Genomic DNA, 19,576 nt, shown 5'->3' with positions numbered 1-19,576 from the left:
GGATTGCTTTGCGGAAGGTGTGGATGTCATCTTTGTTACCATAAATGTTGGCTTATTCACGACCGAGCTCATGTTTTGGGCCGATGAAGAGGGTTACTCAACCTGGGGTCTACTATTCTTTTTCACCCTACATGTGCTTTTACACTCCTGGTATGGTACCAGCCATTCATTATGTTGTCCTTCATTTTATAGCTTCCATATGTTTGCTTAGTTACTTGATTCTTGTTTATGAACAAACAGTTGATCAGGAATAATATTTGCTTAGTTACTTGATTCTCGTTTGTGAATAATCAGTTGATCAATAATAATGCAAGCAATATTTTTCAGTTTGTACTGTATAGAACTTACAGGAGGTACATTTGTGTATGCTAGACAAAACTTAACACATGGCATTGAAAAATAGAACATGTTTTTAGTTCTGAGATTTGACTTGGTAAGGATTGTCCTAAGTGGTTTCACTTTTCAGTTCTTTTTGCTGACAGAGCACTTGACAATAATTGTAAACCATTGTGGTCTTTCACCCAGCAGATGATTCGAATTTAGGGTCTGAAACAACACCTACCATGGCTCTATCTTACCGTGTCATTACAAATAAACCTCACTACCCTGATGCACATATGTACCAAAATGCATAGGTCAGTAGGCTTTTCTACAGAGCATATATTCCTGACTATAATATGGTATATTGTATTGCTTCACAATTTTTGAAAATTGTCGATTTTTATTTTGGAGTGCCATAGATTTTGAATTTGATATTAACCATTGGTCGGCTACTTGTAGGACTACAACAGTTCACTATCACAATCTCTCCAAAAAACTGGCCTACCACTTCCTCCCAAGTTGCGATTCATACCACTACCCATCTAAGTAATATCAAATATATTTCACCTTTGCCACTCTCACTTGTAGACCTGGGAGAGTTGTCGCCTTAGCGAAAACAATCGAGAATGCAAGTGTCGCCGTTCAACACATTGGACGAAGAGTGTTGAGGGAGCTGAAGTAAAATTGCTCTGACAGAGAACATCACCAGCAGCACGCGCATCATTATTTGTAGGACGTCAAAGTTGCGGTGAAGATCGACTTGTTGTCCTCGCCCTATTACATTCCTCCATTCATCGGTATGGCCATGGTCACGGGTGGATATGACAAGTTGGCGTGGCTACAAGATCTACTAGAGCCATGGTCGGGCAACCTCGTGTGGTGTGATCGAGGTTGATAGAGAGCCGGAAAATGGCCACGGTTGTCATTTAGGACACAGGTTAAAGGTTCGCGAGACAGGGTGAAATTTCTCCATTTCTTATTTTTTTAGAATGCAGGAAACCAATTCTTATTCTTCTTAATGTAAAGGCAGAGATCCCTACGATTGCCCAAAAAAAGGATGTAGGAAACAACTACCCTCTTGTACATATGACATCACTTTTCTTTTGAAGTGATATAAGACGACACTTGATTCTTCATGGTCCGTTGTCTGAAGCTGTTGATGCTCCTTATTGTGCTAATAGATAGATTCAGAGATATAGTTTTAGAGGTGTTTGAGAGGAACTTGTAAATCCTATAATTTCTTTTTCTAGATACTACTATGGAATTTGCTTATATTGTTTTATCTTTCAGTTGTAGCCAACACGATGTAATATAGCAATTCTATATTTATGATGTTGAAAAATACAACATCAGCAATGTGAGGTGCTCAAACGTACTTTTAGGATACATAATGTTTAATATAACATACTTGTCATACCAAGAAGGATTTAGTTGAAGTTTTGTTGTTGAGGTGAATGAATCGGTGTTATTAACATAGTGTTCATTGGCCACTGATGTTACACACCAACATTTATTTCAAAACCCATCGCATGCTGCTTTAGGTTAATAGATATATTTTGAGTACCAAATGCTTTTTACATTTCTGCAAAGATATTGACAATGACAACGTCAAGTGAAGAACAAATTAATAATAAGTTGTGATATGTTGTATTTCTTCTGCACTATTTAATCCTTGGATCTAGTTATATAACATTGGTAGGATGGAACACCTATTTGTAATGCTTTGCGAATGAAAAGAACATACATGCATATGTTGTTCCTCATCTTTTCTTCTGTCTCCATGTGTGGCTGCCAAATGTGAGGCTACCATGGATGTGTAGTCTCCATCGTTTATTTCCATTCATTGGCTGTTGGTGGGAACCATAGTCAAAACAAAATTGTGAATCAGGTGTGGCGGTGGCGGCGAAAAAGCAGAATAAAAAATGATGGATATGGTCAAAACATCGACAGAAAGCAAGTAACCTGAGAGTGTTTAGTGGTTACAAAATGGGAAGGAAACCACCCCTGTGTTTGTGACAAACATAGAATAAACATTTCGCCCATATATTTTTATTTCATAGGAGCAAACGGGTTGGGATTGGAAAAAGTGAGTCACTAGGGTGCATGCTGATTGTACGAGAGGTATAACTTAAACATAATCTCAGCAAACTCTGATTAAGATTTATTTATCTTTTCATGAGAACACATGTATCCCGTGACAAAGCACGGCTTTAAATTCCATGACAAGCATGTAATTCTTGACTTAACCAATTGACCAAAGGGCAATTTGTCGAGTGAGGCATCCATCATAGAAGACAGGGCCACTATTGAGTCCGATTGCACTAGGACCGGAAGGTTAGACTATTCGATATTCTGATCATAATAGCTTGAATTTCCAACTCAATAGTATTGTTGCAGAATAACAGTAATTGGCATGACGCAAAAACGGCTGGGTCCAAGTTATGACGCAAGATCATGCCATCATCGAGCAACTTTTACTAAGTGCCTTGCGACGGACACCCTTTATTTGAAACCCGTATATAGAAGTTTTAAAAAGAATCAAATTTCTTCTATGAAAATGTGTACATCTTTATTACGGATCTGTAAAATTTTGTTCAAAAGTATTGGCCCATTTTGATATGCACACATTTGTCTTTTTTAAGCCATGCGTGAAAATATATTATTATAAAAATTCCTTATAATTATATATGTTCATCCAATCGATTGTCCTTCATCTCTAACATGTAGCGGTACAATTGTGATTTCTACTTGTTGTGCTCGAACTTCACATGACATCCACAAAAGATAATTGATAGGTTTGTATTTCCCCTTCCCTCTTTTCTTTAGAGATAATAAGACGGTCATCGAATAATATGATTTCAAATTTTTATACTCACTTAAACTTCATGTTTGTGGACACGTGCGTTGCACGTGTACTGTTACTAGTTTCCCTGGAAGGAATCGTGTGGCGTCCGATCCGCTGCACGGGAGGACATCGGTGCGTAGTACACAATTTAGATTTTTCCAAGATAAAATATTATGAGAAAACAAACTTATGAGAAAATTACGAAACTTCTGTTATGAAAGTGTTATATTCCTTCCATTCCAAAATAGCTTGAGACAGTTAGTTTGAAAAAGAGGTAGTACATGCAGTGCGTTATTTATCATGATGGTAAGAGCGACATTTGCAAATGGTATCCCTAAGTAATGATTTCGGTGCAGCTGCAGATAGAAACACATAGAGCCGAGCCGACAGTGAAGAGGGGTGTTCTGGTTTGAACCCATTGCGCACGTGGAGGCAACGGAGGATGTTGGGATGTCACCCGGTACAGTGGAAGTTACATTCAGTTTGTCATAAGCTGGATCACCAAAACTACGGCGACGGTCTCACCACATCATTTGAACGATGTAAATCAAAAGTCAGTTGAAAACAATTGTTTGGCACCACCACCAGTAGGCTGGCAGTAAGGTTTAACGCAAAACAGGTACAGTGCTTACTTAGCTGTGAAGCGACTCATCACTTGCGTGCCTTGTCATCTCTTTAAACGAAGCATGGTAATTAATTTACATATGTGTACATCCTAAGCAAAACCTAAAGAAACAACTTTGGCTTCTCCCAGGAGCATGATCATTGGACGACATTCCTTTGTATTTGTCCGAGGAATACGGGGGGTCCTCACGAGACAACGTGTGACCCGTTCTTCTTTGTTCTCAGGAAACTGACCAATGTGATCCTGGGGGCAACACCTGTGCCCGAACGCTTCTTGATTGTTGTTGTCTTCCACGGCTTTCCATCTTGCACAGTACCCGTGGTCGTCGACGTTACGTTGTAGAACTGCATGCAAGTACATCATGATTCAAACCGGGAACCTTGAAATCGATGGATTGAGTTTTTTTTCCTCGGGAAAACTGATAATCTTACACAGCTCAGGATAAAACATTTACCTCACACACACCATGTAATAGCAACCTCTGAAATGGGTCCTGGACATTCAACACAAGCACATCTTTATCAATATTGTCTTCAATGAAGGCCCTAATCCGCTCCTGCAAAAGTGGAGCATGGTTTTTGCAATCTTAAACAACAGCAACATAATAAGATATAGACAAGTATTTTTTTTTCAAGAATAATGTAGTCAAGTATATACTTTCTGCAGAACATCTAAGCTGGCTGCACTACTGAATCCAACAAGTATTAAACAGATATAGATAGAACTTACAAACAGTGAGTAGGACTCCATATGGAAGATCCACAATGCAGTCAACACTTAAAAATATTTTCCTACTCAATCCTAAGCAGAATCAAATTGATCAAAACAGCATGTTCTTTGTTTCATCAAAATAATAGTGCTAAACCGATAACTCATACACAAGCCCATCAGCAGTACATAAACTGAACTTACTAATATAAGGAGTGCATAATTTGTTGGTTTTAATTACTGAACTCAGTTCGACAAAGAATTATCAGATTTCATTTCTTTCCATTTGCATAATTTATTTTATCTATATGTGCTCAGAGTTCCGAAATTACAAACCAAACAGATGAGAGTGGATGAATTATCTTCATGTGCTACATAGCATAACACAACCAAAATATTACTAGGATCATTTTATTTTTACTCCCAAGTCTTGACATCACACATGTTCTAAGCATTTTGACAACAAACAAAAAATATACCAATGTTCAAACAAACTGATTAGGTTTAAAGAAAGTAGGACCAAAAGGCAGAAGGTCATACTTCATATATTTCAAGCAGTTCAGGTAGGAAGTTTCTCTTCATAGCTTCTCTTGTTTGGCAATCTATACGACGCCAAGCATTCAGCACAATTAACTCATCTTCATTCATAAGATTCTTCTGCTTCGCTGATGATTGTTTCATCCGTTGCATAAATCTTGCCTGCAAATAGAGAACTTACCAAGTGTCATGGATCTATTAACAATGCATACATACTAGCAGTATGATAGGCACATTTTATAAGTCTCTGTAGTCTGTACATTTGGGTTTAATATATTGCAGACTAGTGATGGACAACATACATCGGCATGACAGATGCTAACATACCTCAACGTCCATGTCAATGCTCCTGAAGGCATCCCACTCACCAACACTTGTCCTGCAAAATGCTGACAGTGGTGCTTCCTCACCTACATGCAAAAAAATGGTCAAATGCAGCAAACAAATCAGATGTTCGAAACATAACAAATACATGAAAAAAATGTATTGATGCCTATGCCAAATGAGAGCACAACTAAAATGGGAAACTCCGCATAAGCGCTTAGAGGAAAACATGCCACGGAAAGAATCACTACAGATCATTCACACGATGAATCATGAATACAAAGAAATTAGTTAACGCCATAACACTACCAATAAGAAGTTAAAATAAGCATGTTTTAAAGAGAAAAGATGTTTCCTAACAAAATCTAAACCACATACTGCAATTCATGTAGGTTTAAATGGAAAACTAGAATACTCAGTGCAGACTTAGTTAGAAAATCAAATTCTCTGGTCAGGTTGCAAAATGGTGTAACAAATTTGAGCGGCATTGGAGCTCACCAAATGGCGGAGGGGCAAAGAGGCCTTTGATTTCTTCAACATGAAGACGAGGGACAAGCTCAATCAGCAAGCGATCATTCAACCATCTGCGAGACCTCCGGTTACTAACCTGTGAAACATTGTAAACCACCATAACATGCTTAATCATATAGCCTTAGATAATTTTATATTGAAACACATATGTACACGCATAAAAGTATGAGGTCGCATAAAACAGATCAATTTTTTGTTCCCAGTTTGAAGGTTTCACCCCAAGGAGACTAATAATATGGCAAGTCTGTGCTAATTTCAATTGCTTCTCACAAGAATTGCACAAGAAACACCATGATTTAACCAATTAAACTCATATTTCCAACCTTGAAAAAACCATGGCTCGAGCGCTACCTCCCATGACAAGAATCAAAATAGGGAACATCATCGACGGGTCAGGTTCCTCACCTTGGTTGCCATGTCCTCCAGGGCTTCAATCTTCCTCTCGATCATCTGCCCACGTGTCTTGGCGGCAGCTGCATCGCCTGCGTTAACAGGAATAAAATTCCAGGAAAGGAGCACCACATTAGGGAAACTTTGGGCACAGCTAACACCGAGATCCACCAATTTCCAGCGAAAATAATCTACCTTTAGCGGAATCGAACAGGGACTCGTAGAACTCCTCCTCCCTCCGCAACAGATCCGCGCTCGCCATGGTTGAGTGCTTCACGCAAGCTTCTCGCCCTCCCTTCTGGACCTCTAGTTTCTGCCGCGGCGATGGAGGAATCGAGGCTTGGGGTTGGCTGGCTTCCGCTTTTGTTCCGGTTGCGGCTGGCCCTCCTCCGTTCTGTTTCTAGGGTTAGAATTTGGGGGAATCGTGTGCACGTGATTCGTCTTCCGGGCAAGGGAGACGGGGTTGGGCGAGTAACGTTACGCGCGCGTGGGTTACTGGATGAAGGTGGGACCGTACATTTGTGTGGGACCTACGTGTAAGTTGGCGGGGCTGGCTCGGGGACTGGTTGAAGATGAGACGGGCACGGAAGAGATCGAGTGAATATGCGGATGATTGGAACTGGATCTGTGGTGGTGGTTGTCCGCACAGCAGATTCACAAGGTTGCCTGTTTTCGCTTTCAAGAAAAAGTTGCTTGTTTTCTTTTTCACCCGAACAACCGCGCTTCGCGTCGCGCGTAAAAAAACTTGTTTGCCGCACGCGCTTTGGCTGGTTTAGCGCGGCCGCCAACGCTGGCTCCAACAGCCGCGCTAAAATGCAGCGCGCAAAAAATACAGCGCGCGACTCGTCGGGCATTTCACATATGTGGCATTTTGAACACAAAATGAGTTTGAAACATTCATCAAAATGCAATGAACATGTAAAATTTGACACAAACAAGTTGATGAATAAAAGTTCATGACCACAAGTTCAAAATCATGCCCACAAGTTCATCCAACCAAGTTCAAAATGCAAACTAAAGTTCAAGACACAGATGAAAGACACATCAATCCTCTTCCTCGTCTTCGTCCTCATCTTCCGAAGATGATTCTTCCGCCTCCGAAGATGAATCTTCCTCCCTCATCTCATCACGCACCGCATCACGTGAAGCTCCGACGGTGTTGGCAAGATCTTCAACGGCATCTTCATGGGAATGTGTGTGAGGAGGCACATCGAAAGACATTCCGCTCATGGCGGCCGGAGGTGCATCCATGCCTCCCATGAGAGAAGCAAAACTCATGCCTCCCATGGCGGCCATAGCGTCGGGGGGTGCTCCAAAGCCACTGCCTCCCATGACGGCCGGAGGTGCACCCATGCCTCCCATGGCACCTAAACCGCTCATGGTACCTCCGAAGCCACCCATGCCACTCATGCCGCCAAGGCCACCGCCACCCATGCGGAGAGGAGAGAGTGCGGCGCGAGCGCTCGAGTGTGGCGCGCGTGGAAGCGGTTATTGCGCGCCCGCTGGAGCCACCCGCCGGGTTGCGCGCGCGCTAAAATGGCCTAATTTTCGGCGCGGCGCTTGTTTAGCACGGCTGTTGGAGATGCTCTAAATATGTATCCATAGCAAACAAATATGTGGTTGAAAGTATTCTCAACCCATCATAATTTAAATCCTGGTGTTTGCATTATTTCTAGATTTATTTTAGGATTTTCGGTGATGCGTATTCAGTGGAAGGAGATGTTCCCATTGACGACGAGACGCTACGGTAACTTCATAAATCTCAAGATGATATGTCGGTCCAGTCTCTCAAAGATGTTCATAGAGATGAGTGTATACGTGTTTATATGAGTGCTTGCGTCTGTACTGTGTTAAAAAGAAATCTATATCCATGCTAAGTGATGATACTAAGCTCATGTATCCACTCCGCTCCGACGTGGAGCGACAACATTGCTTTGTACCGTATGCATACACTTATCAGGGCCCATGTTCAATGGTAAATTTATTTTCAGGTCGTCCAAAGAGCCCAACTGATAGCAACAAAGCTAAACTACTTCCTCCGTTCTTAAATATAAGTCTTTTAAGAGATTCTACTAGGAGGTTACACGGAATAAAATGAATGAAACGTAACTAAAGTATGTTTATATACATCCGTATGTAGTTTCCTAATGAAATCTTTAAAAAAATTATATTTAGGAACGGAGGGAGTAAAAGACACGCAACAGTTGATAGACAAAGAATTGACGAGAGGTAATAAGTGAACGAAGCTAGACACACACCAAGGCCGAATACAACTCCACAACAAGGCTGCAAAATCACATACTACAAAATATATGGTTAGAATCTTTTGGCCAAGAACAAAGACAACATGTAGCCACAACCCGAGCACTACGCTTTTAATTTGATCCAAACATGTAGTAGCATGAAGCTTTCCACGAGCAATTTGCCTAATGAAGACCTTTTTTCTCAAACTCGATGCAACTGCATTAAACAGTGTGTGAAGCCAAATTGCTGGCCACTAAAGTGGATACACATGGGTCAGGACCGTCAGTTACACTGTTCGGCTCCCCGGCCATCAATGAGCCCTTCGTCGCAAGGGTGCATGTCGGTGTCAAAACCGGTAGATCTCGGGTAGGGGGGTCGAACTGTAGACCTTGGATCGATGGGCTGCAGGAGAAGTGGGAGACAGTATTTACCTAGGTTCGGGTCCTCTTGATGAGGTAAAACTCTACGTCTTGCTTGATTATATTGATGTGGATGATGATTACATAGTTGATCTACCTCGACATCATATGAGCTAAACCCTAAATGATTCAACCTGTCTACACGCATGAGAACCTCTGGTTTATATAGACACCAGGGTCCCTAGGGTTTACATGCCACTGACCATAGCGGGGGATACACGAACCGGCCTAATCCTTCTAAACTTGGAGTACACGTCGGTCTTTGGAACATTTCCTCCTGAGCACGAGGTCGTCATGTAATCCGACCTTCAATAACATGGCCCACCGAGTCGGCCCACATGAGACGAGTCGGCTGCCCGAGGACCCCATAATCCCAGACTCCCTCAGTAGCCCGTAATTAGACTTCAACGTTGATGTGTATAGTCTTCGGCAACTCTGTATGTTTAGAGTGATCGGCTTGCAAGGTGAGTTCCCCCTATGCTCGGCTAGTTTCGACTTGGCTTCTTGGTAACTTTTTGTTGGAAATATGCCCTAGAGGCAATAATAAATTAGTTATTATTATATTTCCTTGTTCATAATAATCGTTTATTATCCATGCTGGAATTGTATTGATTGGAAACTGAAATACATGTGTGGATACATAGACAACACATTGTCCCTAGTGAGCCTCTAGTTGACTAGTTCGTTGATCAAAGATGGTCAAGGTTTCCTGACCATAGGCAAGTGTTGTCACTTGATAACGGGATCACATCATTAGGAGAATCATGTGATGGACAAGACCCAAACTATGAACGTAGCACATTGATCGTGTCATTTTATTGCTATTGGTTTCTGCGTGTCAAGTATTTGTTCCTATGACCATGAGATCATGTTGGAATTATGCCCTAGAGGCAATAATAAATGTATAGTTATTATTATAATTCCTGTATCAAGATAATAGTTTATTATCCATGCTATAATTGTATTGAATGAAGACTCATTTACATGTGTGGATACATAGACAAAACACCGTCCCTAGCATGCCTCTAGTTGGCTAGCCAGTTGATCGATGATAGTCAGTGTCTTCTGATTATGAACAAGGTGTTGTTGCTTGATAACTGGATCACGTCATTGGGAGAATCACGTGATGGACTAGACCCAAACTAATAGACGTAGCATGTTGATCGTGTCATTTTGTTGCTACTGTTTTCTGCGTGTCAAGTATTTATTCCTATGACCATGAGATCATATAACTCACTGACACCGGAGGAATGCTTTGTGTGTATCAAACGTCGCAACGTAACTGGGTGACTATAAAGATGCTCTACAGGTATCTCCGAAGGTGTTAGTTGAGTTAGTATGGATCAAGACTGGGATTTGTCACTCCGTGTGACGGAGAGGTATCTCGGGGCCCACTCGGTAATGCAACATCACACACAAGCCTTGCAAGCAATGTAACTTAGTGTAAGTTGCGGGATCTTGTATTACGGAACGAGTAAAGAGACTTGCTGGTAAACGAGATTGAAATAGGTATGCGGATACTGACGATCGAATCTCGGGCAAGTAACATACCGAAGGACAAAGGGAATGACATACGGGATTATACGAATCCTTGGCACTGAGGTTCAAACGATAAGATCTTCGTAGAATATGTAGGATCCAATATGGGCATCCAGGTCCCGCTATTGGATATTGACCGAGGAGTCTCTCGGGTCATGTCTACATAGTTCTCGAACCCGCAGGGTCTGCACACTTAAGGTTCGACGTTGTTTTATGCGTATTTGAGTTATATGGTTGGTTACCGAATGTTGTTCGGAGTCCCGGATGAGATCACGGACGTCGCGAGGGTTTCCGGAATAGTCCGGAAACGAAGATTGATATATAGGATGACCTCATTTGATTACCGGAAGGTTTTCGGAGTTACCGGGAATGTACCGGGAATGACTAATGGGTTCCGGGAGTTCACCGGAGGGGGGCAACCCACTCCGGGGAATCCCATAGGCATTTGGGGGGTCACACCAGCCCTTAGTGGGCTGGTGGGACAGCCCACCAATCCCCTATGCGCCAAGATAGAAAAATCAAAGGGAAGAAGAAAAAAAAGGGAAGAAGTGGGAAGGGGGAAGGACTCCCTCCCACCAAACCAAGTAGGACTCGGTTTGGGGGGGGAGAGTCCTCCCCCCTGGCTCGGCCGACCCCTTGGGGATCCCTTGGACCCCAAGGCAAGGTCCCCCTCCCTCCTCCTATATATATGGGGCTTTTAGGGCAGATTTGAGACGACTTTCTCACGGCTGCCCGACCACATACCTCCATAGTTTTTCCTCTAAATCGCGTTTCTGCGGAGCTCGGGCGGAGCCTTGCTGAGACAAGATCATCACCAACCTCCGGAGCGCCGTCACGCTGCCGGAGAACTCTTCTACCTCTCCGTCTCTCTTGCTGGATCAAGAAGGCCGAGATCATCGTCGAGCTGTACGTGTGCTGAACGCGGAGGTGCCGTCCGTTCGGTACTAGATCGTGGGACTGATCGCGGGATTGTTCGCGGGGCGGATCGAGGGACGTGAGGACGTTCCACTACATCAACCACGTTCTCTAACGCTTCTGCTGTACGATCTACAAGGGTACGTAGATCACTCATCCCCTCTCGTAGATGGACATCACCATGATAGGTCTTCGTGCGCGTAGGAAAATTTTTGTTTCCCATGCGACGTTCCCCAACAGTGGCATCATGAGCTAGGTTCATGCGTAGATGTCTTCTCGAGTAGAACACAAAAGGTTTTGTGGGCGGTGATGTGCGTTTTGCTGCCCTCCTTAGTCTTTTCTTGATTCCGCGGTATTGTTGGATTGAAGCGGCTTGGACCGACATTACTCGTACGCTTACGAGAGACTGGTTTCATCGTTACGAGTAACCCCCTTTGCTCAAAGATGACTGGCAAGTGACGGTTTCTCCAACTTTAGTTGAATCGGATTTGACCGAGGAGGTCCTTGGATGAGGTTAAATAGCAACTCATATATCTCCGTTGTGGTGTTTGCGTAAGTAAGATGCGATCCTGCTAGATACCCTTGGTCACCACGTAAAACATGCAACAACAAAATTAGAGAACGTCTAACTTGTTTTTGCAGGGTATGATTGTGATGTGATATGGCCAATGATGTGATGTGATATATTGGATGTATGAGATGATCATGTTGTAATAGAAATATCGACTTGCACGTCGATGGTACGGCAACCGGCAGGAGCCATAGGGTTGTCTTTATACTAACACATGTGCTTGCAGATGCGTTTACTATTTTGCTAGGATGTAGCTTTAGTAGTGATAGCATAAGTAGCACGACAACCCCGATGGCGACACGTTGATGGAGATCATGATGATGTAGATCATGGTGTGGCGCCGGTGACAAGAAGATCGTGCCGGTGCTTTGGTGATGGAGATCAAGAAGCACGTGATAATGGCCATATCATGTCACTTATGAATTGCATGTGATGTTAATCCTTTTATGCACCTTATTTTGCTTAGAACGACGGTAGCATTATGAGGTGATCTCTCACTAAAATTTCAAGACGAAATTGTGTTCTCCCCGACTGTGCACCGTTGCTACAGTTCGTCGTTTCGAGACACCACGTGATGATCGGGTGTGATAGACTCAACGTTCACATACAACGGGTGCAAAACAGTTGCGCACGCGGAACACTCGGGTTAAGCTTGACGAGCCTAGCATGTGCAGACATGGCCTCGGAACACATGAGACCGAAAGGTCGATCATGAATCATATAGTTGATATGATTAGCATAGGGATGCTTACCACTGAAACTACTCTCGACTCACGTGATGATCGGACTTGGGATAGTGTAAGTGGATCATGAACCACTCAAATGACTAGAGAGATGTACTTTTTGAGTGGGAGTTTAGCATATAATTTGATTAAGTTGAACTCTAATTATCTTGAACATAGTCTAAGTCCACTTTGAATATATTTGTGTTGTAGATCATGGCTCACGCAAGTGTCATCCTCAATTTTAATACGTTCCTATAGAAAGCTAAGTTGAAAGATGATGGAAGCAACTTTGTAGATTGGGCTCGTAATCTTAAGCTAATCTTACAAGCTGGAAAGAAGGATTATGTCCTTAATGCTGCGCTAGGAGATGAACCACCCGCTACGGCTGATCAGGATGTTAAGAACGCTTGGTTAGCACGTAAGGAGGACTACTCAATAGTTCAATGTGCAGTCTTGTATGGCTTAGAACCGGGACTTCAACGTCGCTTTGAGCGTCATGGAGCATTTGAGATGTTCCAGGAGTTGAAGTTTATCTTTCAGAAGAACGCCCGGATCGAGAGGTATGAGACCTCCGATAAATTCTATGCTTGCAAGATGGAGGAAAACTGGTCTGTCAGTGAACATGTGCTCAAAATGTCTGGGTACTCAAACCGTCTAGCTGAACTGGGGATTGAACTCCCGCAAGAAGCTATCACTGACAGAATCCTCCAATCACTGCCGCCAAGCTATAAAGGCTTTGTGTTGAACTACAACATGCAAGGGATGAACAAGTCTCCCGGCGAGTTGTTTGCGATGCTGAAAGTCGCAGAGTCTAAACTCCGTAAAGAACATCAAGTGTTGATGGTAAGCAAGACCACTAGTTTCAAGAGAAACGGCAAAGGCAAGAAGGGCAATTCGAAGAAGAGCGGCAAGCCTGTTGCCAATCCGCCGAAGAAACCCAAGGCTGGACCTAAGCCTGAAACAGAGTGCTTCTATTGCAAGGGTATGGGTCACTGGAAGCGCAATTGCCCCAAGTATCTGGCAGATAAGAAGGCGGGCAAAGAAAAATCAGGTATATTTGATATACATGTTATTGATGTGTACTTAACCAGCTCTCGTAGTAGTGCCTGGGTATTCGATACCGGTTCTGTTGCTCACATTTGCAACTCGAAGCAGGAACTGCGGAATAGACGAAGGCTGGCGAAAGACGAAGTGACGATGCGCGTAGGAAACGGTTCCAAGGTTGATGCAATCGCCGTCGGCACAGTGTCACTTCAACTGCCATCGGGATTAGTGATGAACTTAAATCATTGTTATTTAGTGCCTGCGTTGAGCATGAACATTATATCTGGATCTTGTTTATTGCGAGACGGTTACTCTTTTAAGTCTGAGAATAATGGTTGTTCTATTTCTATGAGTAACATCTTTTATGGTCATGCACCGAATGTGAGAGGATTGTTCATATTGAATCTTGATAGAGATACGCATATACATAACATTGAGACCAAAAGAGTTAGAGTAAACAATGATAGCGCCATATTTTTGTGGCACTGCCGCTTGGGTCATATTGGTGTAAAGCGCATGAAGAAACTCCATGCTGATGGACTTTTGGAGTCACTTGACTTTGATTCACTTGACACGTGCGAACCATGCCTCATGGGCAAGATGACTAAGACTCCGTTCTCCGGAACAATGGAGCGTGCAAGTGACTTGTTGGAAATCATACATACCGATGTGTGTGGTCCAATGAGCGTGGAGGCACGCGGCGGATATCGTTATTTTCTCACCTTCACTGACGATCTAAGTAGATATGGTTATGTCTACTTGATGAAACACAAGTCTGAAACATTTGAAAAGTTCAAGCAATTTCAGAGTGAAGTGGAAAATCATCGTAACAAGAAGATCAAGTTCCTACGGTCTGATCGTGGGGGTGAGTATCTGAGTTTCGAGTTTGGTACTCACTTAAGACAATGTGGAATTGTTTCGCAGTTAACACCGCGTGGAACACCACAGCGTAATGGTGTGTCCGAACGTCGTAATCGTACTTTATTAGAAATGGTGCGATCTATGATGTCTCTTACTGATTTGCCGTTATCGTTTTGGGGTTATGCATTAGAAACATCTGCATTCACTTTAAATAGTGCACCATCGAAATCCGTTGAGACGACACCATACGAACTGTGGTATGGCAAAAGGCCAAAGTTGTCGTTTCTTAAAGTTTGGGGATGTGATGCTTATGTCAAAAAGCTTCAGCCTGAAAAGCTGGAACCCAAAGCGGAAAGGTGCGTCTTCATAGGTTACCCAAAAGAGACAGTTGGGTACACCTTCTATCTCAAATCCGAGGGCAAAGTGTTTGTTGCTAAGAACGGAACTTTTCTCGAGAAGGAGTTTCTCTCAAGAGAATTGAGTGGGAGGAAGATAGAACTTGACGAGGTTGTCGAACCTCTCATCCCTCTGGATGGTGGCGCAGGGCAGGGGGAAACCTCTGTGATTGCGACGCCGGTTGAGGAGGAAGTTAATGATGATGATCATGAAACTCCAGTTCAAGTTTCTGTTGAACCACGCAGGTCGACGAGATCACGCGCTGCTCCAGAGTGGTACGGTAATCCCGTCTTATCAATCATGTTGTTAGACAACAATGAACCTGCAAATTATGAAGAAGCAATGGTGGGCCCAGATTCCAACAAATGGCTAGAAGCCATGAAATCCGAGATAGGATCCATGTATGAGAACAAAGTGTGGACTTTGGAGATGCTGCCTGAAGGCCGCAAGGCTATTCAGAACAAATGGATCTTTAAGAAGAAGACGGACGCTGACGGTAATGTGACCGTTTATAAAGCTCGACTTGTGGCAAAAGGTTTTTCACAAGTTCCAGGAATTGACTACGATGAGACTTTCTCTCCCGTAGCGATGCTTAAGTCCGTCAGAATCATGTTAGCAATAGCTGCATTTTTCGATTATGAAATCTGGCAGATGGATGTCAAAACGGCGTTCCTTAACGGTTTTCTTAAGGAAGAGTTGTATATGATGCAACCCGAAGGTTTTGTCGATCCCAAAAATGCTGACAAGGTGTGCAAGCTCCAGCGATCCATTTATGGACTGGTGCAAGCATCTCGGAGTTGGAACAAACGCTTTGATGAGGTGATCAAAGCATTTGGGTTTATACAAGTGGTTGGAGAATCTTGTATTTACAAGAAAGTGAGTGGGAGCTCTGTGGCGTTTCTAATATTATATGTGGATGACATATTACTGATTGGAAACAACGTAGAGCTTTTGGAGAGCATAAAAGGTTACTTGAATAAAAGTTTCTCTATGAAGGACCTAGGAGAAGCTGCTTACATTCTAGGCATTAAGATCTATAGGGATAGATCAAAACGCCTGATAGGACTTTCACAAAGCACATACCTTGATAAAGTTTTGAAGAGGTTCAAAATGGAACAGTCCAAGAAAGGGTTCTTGCCAGTGTTACAAGGTACGAGATTGAGTAAGACTCAGTGCCCAGCAACTGATGAAGATAGAGAGCATATGCGCTCCGTCCCCTATGCTTCAGCCATAGGCTCTATCATGTATGCGATGCTGTGCACTAGACCGGATGTTAGCCTGGCCATAAGTATGGCAGGCAGGTTCCAGAGTAATCCAGGAGTGGATCACTGGACAGCGGTCAAGAATATCCTAAAGTACCTGAAAAGGACTAAGGAGATGTTTCTCGTGTATGGAGGTGACGAAGAGCTCGCCGTAAAAGGTTACGTCGATGCAAGCTTTGACACAGATCCGGACGACTCTAAGTCGCAAACCGGATACGTATTTATTCTTAATGGGGGTGCAGTAAGCTGGTGCAGTTCCAAGCAAAGCGTCGTAGCAGATTCTACATGTGAAGCGGAGTACATGGCTGCCTCGGAGGCGGCTAAGGAGGGTGTCTGGATGAAGCAGTTCATGACGGATCTTGGAGTGGTGCCAAGTGCACTGGATCCAATAACCTTGTTCTGTGACAACACTGGTGCCATTGCCTTAGCAAAGGAACCAAGGTTTCACAAGAAGACCAGACACATCAAACGACGCTTCAACCTCATCCGCGACTACGTCGAGGAGGAGGACGTAAATATATGCAAAGTGCACACGGATCTGAATGTAGCAGACCCGCTGACTAAGCCTCTTCCACGGCCAAAACATGATCGACACCAGAACTGTATGGGTGTTAGATTTATTACAATGTAATTCACATGGTGATGTGAGGGCTAGATTATTGACTCTAGTGCAAGTGGGAGACTATTGGAATTATGCCCTAGAGGCAATAATAAATGTATAGTTATTATTATAATTCCTGTATCAAGATAATAGTTTATTATCCATGCTATAATTGTATTGAATGAAGACTCATTTACATGTGTGGATACATAGACAAAACACCGTCCCTAGCATGCCTCTAGTTGGCTAGCCAGTTGATCGATGATAGTCAGTGTCTTCTGATTATGAACAAGGTGTTGTTGCTTGATAACTGGATCACGTCATTGGGAGAATCACGTGATGGACTAGACCCAAACTAATAGACATAGCATGTTGATCGTGTCATTTTGTTGCTACTGTTTTCTGCGTGTCAAGTATTTATTCCTATGACCATGAGATCATATAACTCACTGACACCGGAGGAATGCTTTGTGTGTATCAAACGTCGCAACGTAACTGGGTGACTATAAAGATGCTCTACAGGTATCTCCGAAGGTGTTAGTTGAGTTAGTATGGATCAAGACTGGGATTTGTCACTCCGTGTGACGGAGAGGTATCTCGGGGCCCACTCGGTAATGCAACATCACACACAAGCCTTGCAAGCAATGTAACTTAGTGTAAGTTGCGGGATCTTGTATTACGGAACGAGTAAAGAGACTTGCTAGTAAACGAGATTGAAATAGGTATGCGGATACTGACGATCGAATCTCGGGCAAGTAACATACCGAAGGACAAAGGGAATGACATACGGGATTATACGAATCCTTGGCACTGAGGTTCAAACGATAAGATCTTCGTAGAATATGTAGGATCCAATATGGGCATCCAGGTCCCGCTATTGGATATTGACCGAGGAGTCTCTCGGGTCATGTCTACATAGTTCTCGAACCCGCAGGGTCTGCACACTTAAGGTTCGACGTTGTTTTATGCGTATTTGAGTTATATGGTTGGTTATCGAATGTTGTTCGGAGTCCCGGATGAGATCACGGACGTCGCGAGGGTTTCCGGAATAGTCCGGAAACGAAGATTGATATATAGGATGACCTCATTTGATTACCGGAAGGTTTTCGGAGTTACCGGGAATGTACCGGGAATGACGAATGGGTTCCGGGAGTTCACCGGAGGGGGGCAACCCACTCCGGGGAAGCCCATAGGCATTTGGGGGGGTCACACCAGCCCTTAGTGGGCTGGTGGGACAGCCCATCAATCCCCTATGCGCCAAGATAGAAAAATCAAAGGGAAGAAGAAAAAAAGGGAAGAAGTGGGAAGGGGGAAGGACTCCCTCCCACCAAACCAAGTAGGACTCGGTTTGGGGGGAGAGAGTCCTCCCCCCTGGCTCGGCCGACCCCTTGGGGATCCCTTGGACCCCAAGGCAAGGTCCCCCTCCCTCCTCCTATATATATGGGGCTTTTAGGGCAGATTTGAGACGACTTTCTCACGGCTGCCCGACCACATACCTCCATAGTTTTTCCTCTAGATCGCGTTTCTACGGAGCTCGGGCGGAGCCCTGCTGAGACAAGATCATCACCAACCTCCGGAGCGTCGTCACACTGCCGGAGAACTCTTCTACCTCTCCGTCTCTCTTGCTGGATCAAGAAGGCCGAGATCATCGTCGAGCTGTACGTGTGCTGAACGCGGAGGTGTCGTCCGTTCGGTACTAGATCGTGGGACTGATCACGGGATTGTTCGCGGGGCGGATCGAGGGACGTGAGGACGTTCCACTACATCAACCGTGTTCTCTAACGCTTCTGCTGTACGATCTACAAGGGTACGTAGATCACTCATCCCCTCTCGTAGATGGACATCACCATGATAGGTCTTCGTGCGCGTAGGAAAATTTTTGTTTCCCATGCGACGTTCCCCAACAGATCATATAACTCACTGGCACCGGAGGAATGCCTTGTGTGTATCAAATGTCACAACGTAACTGGGTGACTATAAAGGTGCTCTACAGGTATCTCCAAAGGTGTCCGTTGAGTTAGTATGGATCAAGACTGGGATTTATCACTCCGTGTGACGGAGAGGTATCTCGGGGCCCACTCGGTAATACAACATCACACACAAGCCTTGCAAGCAATGTGACTTAGTGTAAGTCACGGGATCTTGTAATACGGAACGAGAAAAGAGACTTGCCGGTAACGAGATTAAAATAGGTATGCGGATACCGACGATCGAATCTCGGGCAAGTAACATACCGAAGGACAAAGGGAATGGCATACAAGATTGCCTGAATCCTTGACACCGAGGTTCAACCGATAAGTTATTTGGAGAATATGTAGGATCCAATATGGGCATCCAGGTCCCGCTATTGGATATTGACCGAGGAGTACCTCGGGGCATGTCTACATAGTTCTCGAACCCGTAGGGTCTGCACACTTAAGGTTCGGCGATGTTTTAGTATAGTTGAGTTATATGTGTGGTTACGAATGTTGTTCGGAGTCCGGGATGAGATCACAGACGTCACGAGGGTTTCCGTAATAGTCCGGAGACGAAGATTGATATATAGGATGACCTCATTTGGTTATCGCAAGGTTTTCGCGCATTACCGAGAATGTACCGGGAGTGACGAATGGGTTCCGGATGTTCACCGGGAGGGGGCCAGCCCACCTGGGGAAGCCCATTGGCCGTAGGGGTGGTGCACCAGCCCTTAGTGGGCTTGTGGGACAGCCCAAGGAGGCC

The 19,576-nt window shown here is 43.9% G+C and overlaps 1 protein-coding gene across 1 annotated transcript; it reads right to left on the bottom strand.

The window, feature by feature from the left end:
* Positions 1-3,695: 3,695 nt before the first annotated feature.
* Positions 3,696-6,778, bottom strand: LOC123395751. Its single transcript, XM_045090783.1, has 7 exons — positions 6,477-6,778; positions 6,297-6,373; positions 5,859-5,967; positions 5,364-5,446; positions 5,040-5,198; positions 4,246-4,347; positions 3,696-4,135 (listed from the first exon to the last, which is right to left on the bottom strand). Exons 1-7 carry the CDS (start codon positions 6,541-6,543, stop codon positions 3,977-3,979), a joined length of 756 nt encoding a protein of 251 aa, XP_044946718.1. The 5' UTR covers positions 6,544-6,778; the 3' UTR covers positions 3,696-3,976.
* Between the last annotated feature and the right edge of the window lie 12,798 nt (positions 6,779-19,576).

The sequence above is a fragment of the Hordeum vulgare genome, chromosome 5H, assembly GCF_904849725.1.
Source record: "Hordeum vulgare subsp. vulgare chromosome 5H, MorexV3_pseudomolecules_assembly, whole genome shotgun sequence".
NCBI classification, from domain to species: domain Eukaryota; kingdom Viridiplantae; phylum Streptophyta; class Magnoliopsida; order Poales; family Poaceae; genus Hordeum; species Hordeum vulgare.
Note: the sequence above shows the minus strand (reverse complement) of the source record. Positions and strands in the feature narration are given on the sequence as shown.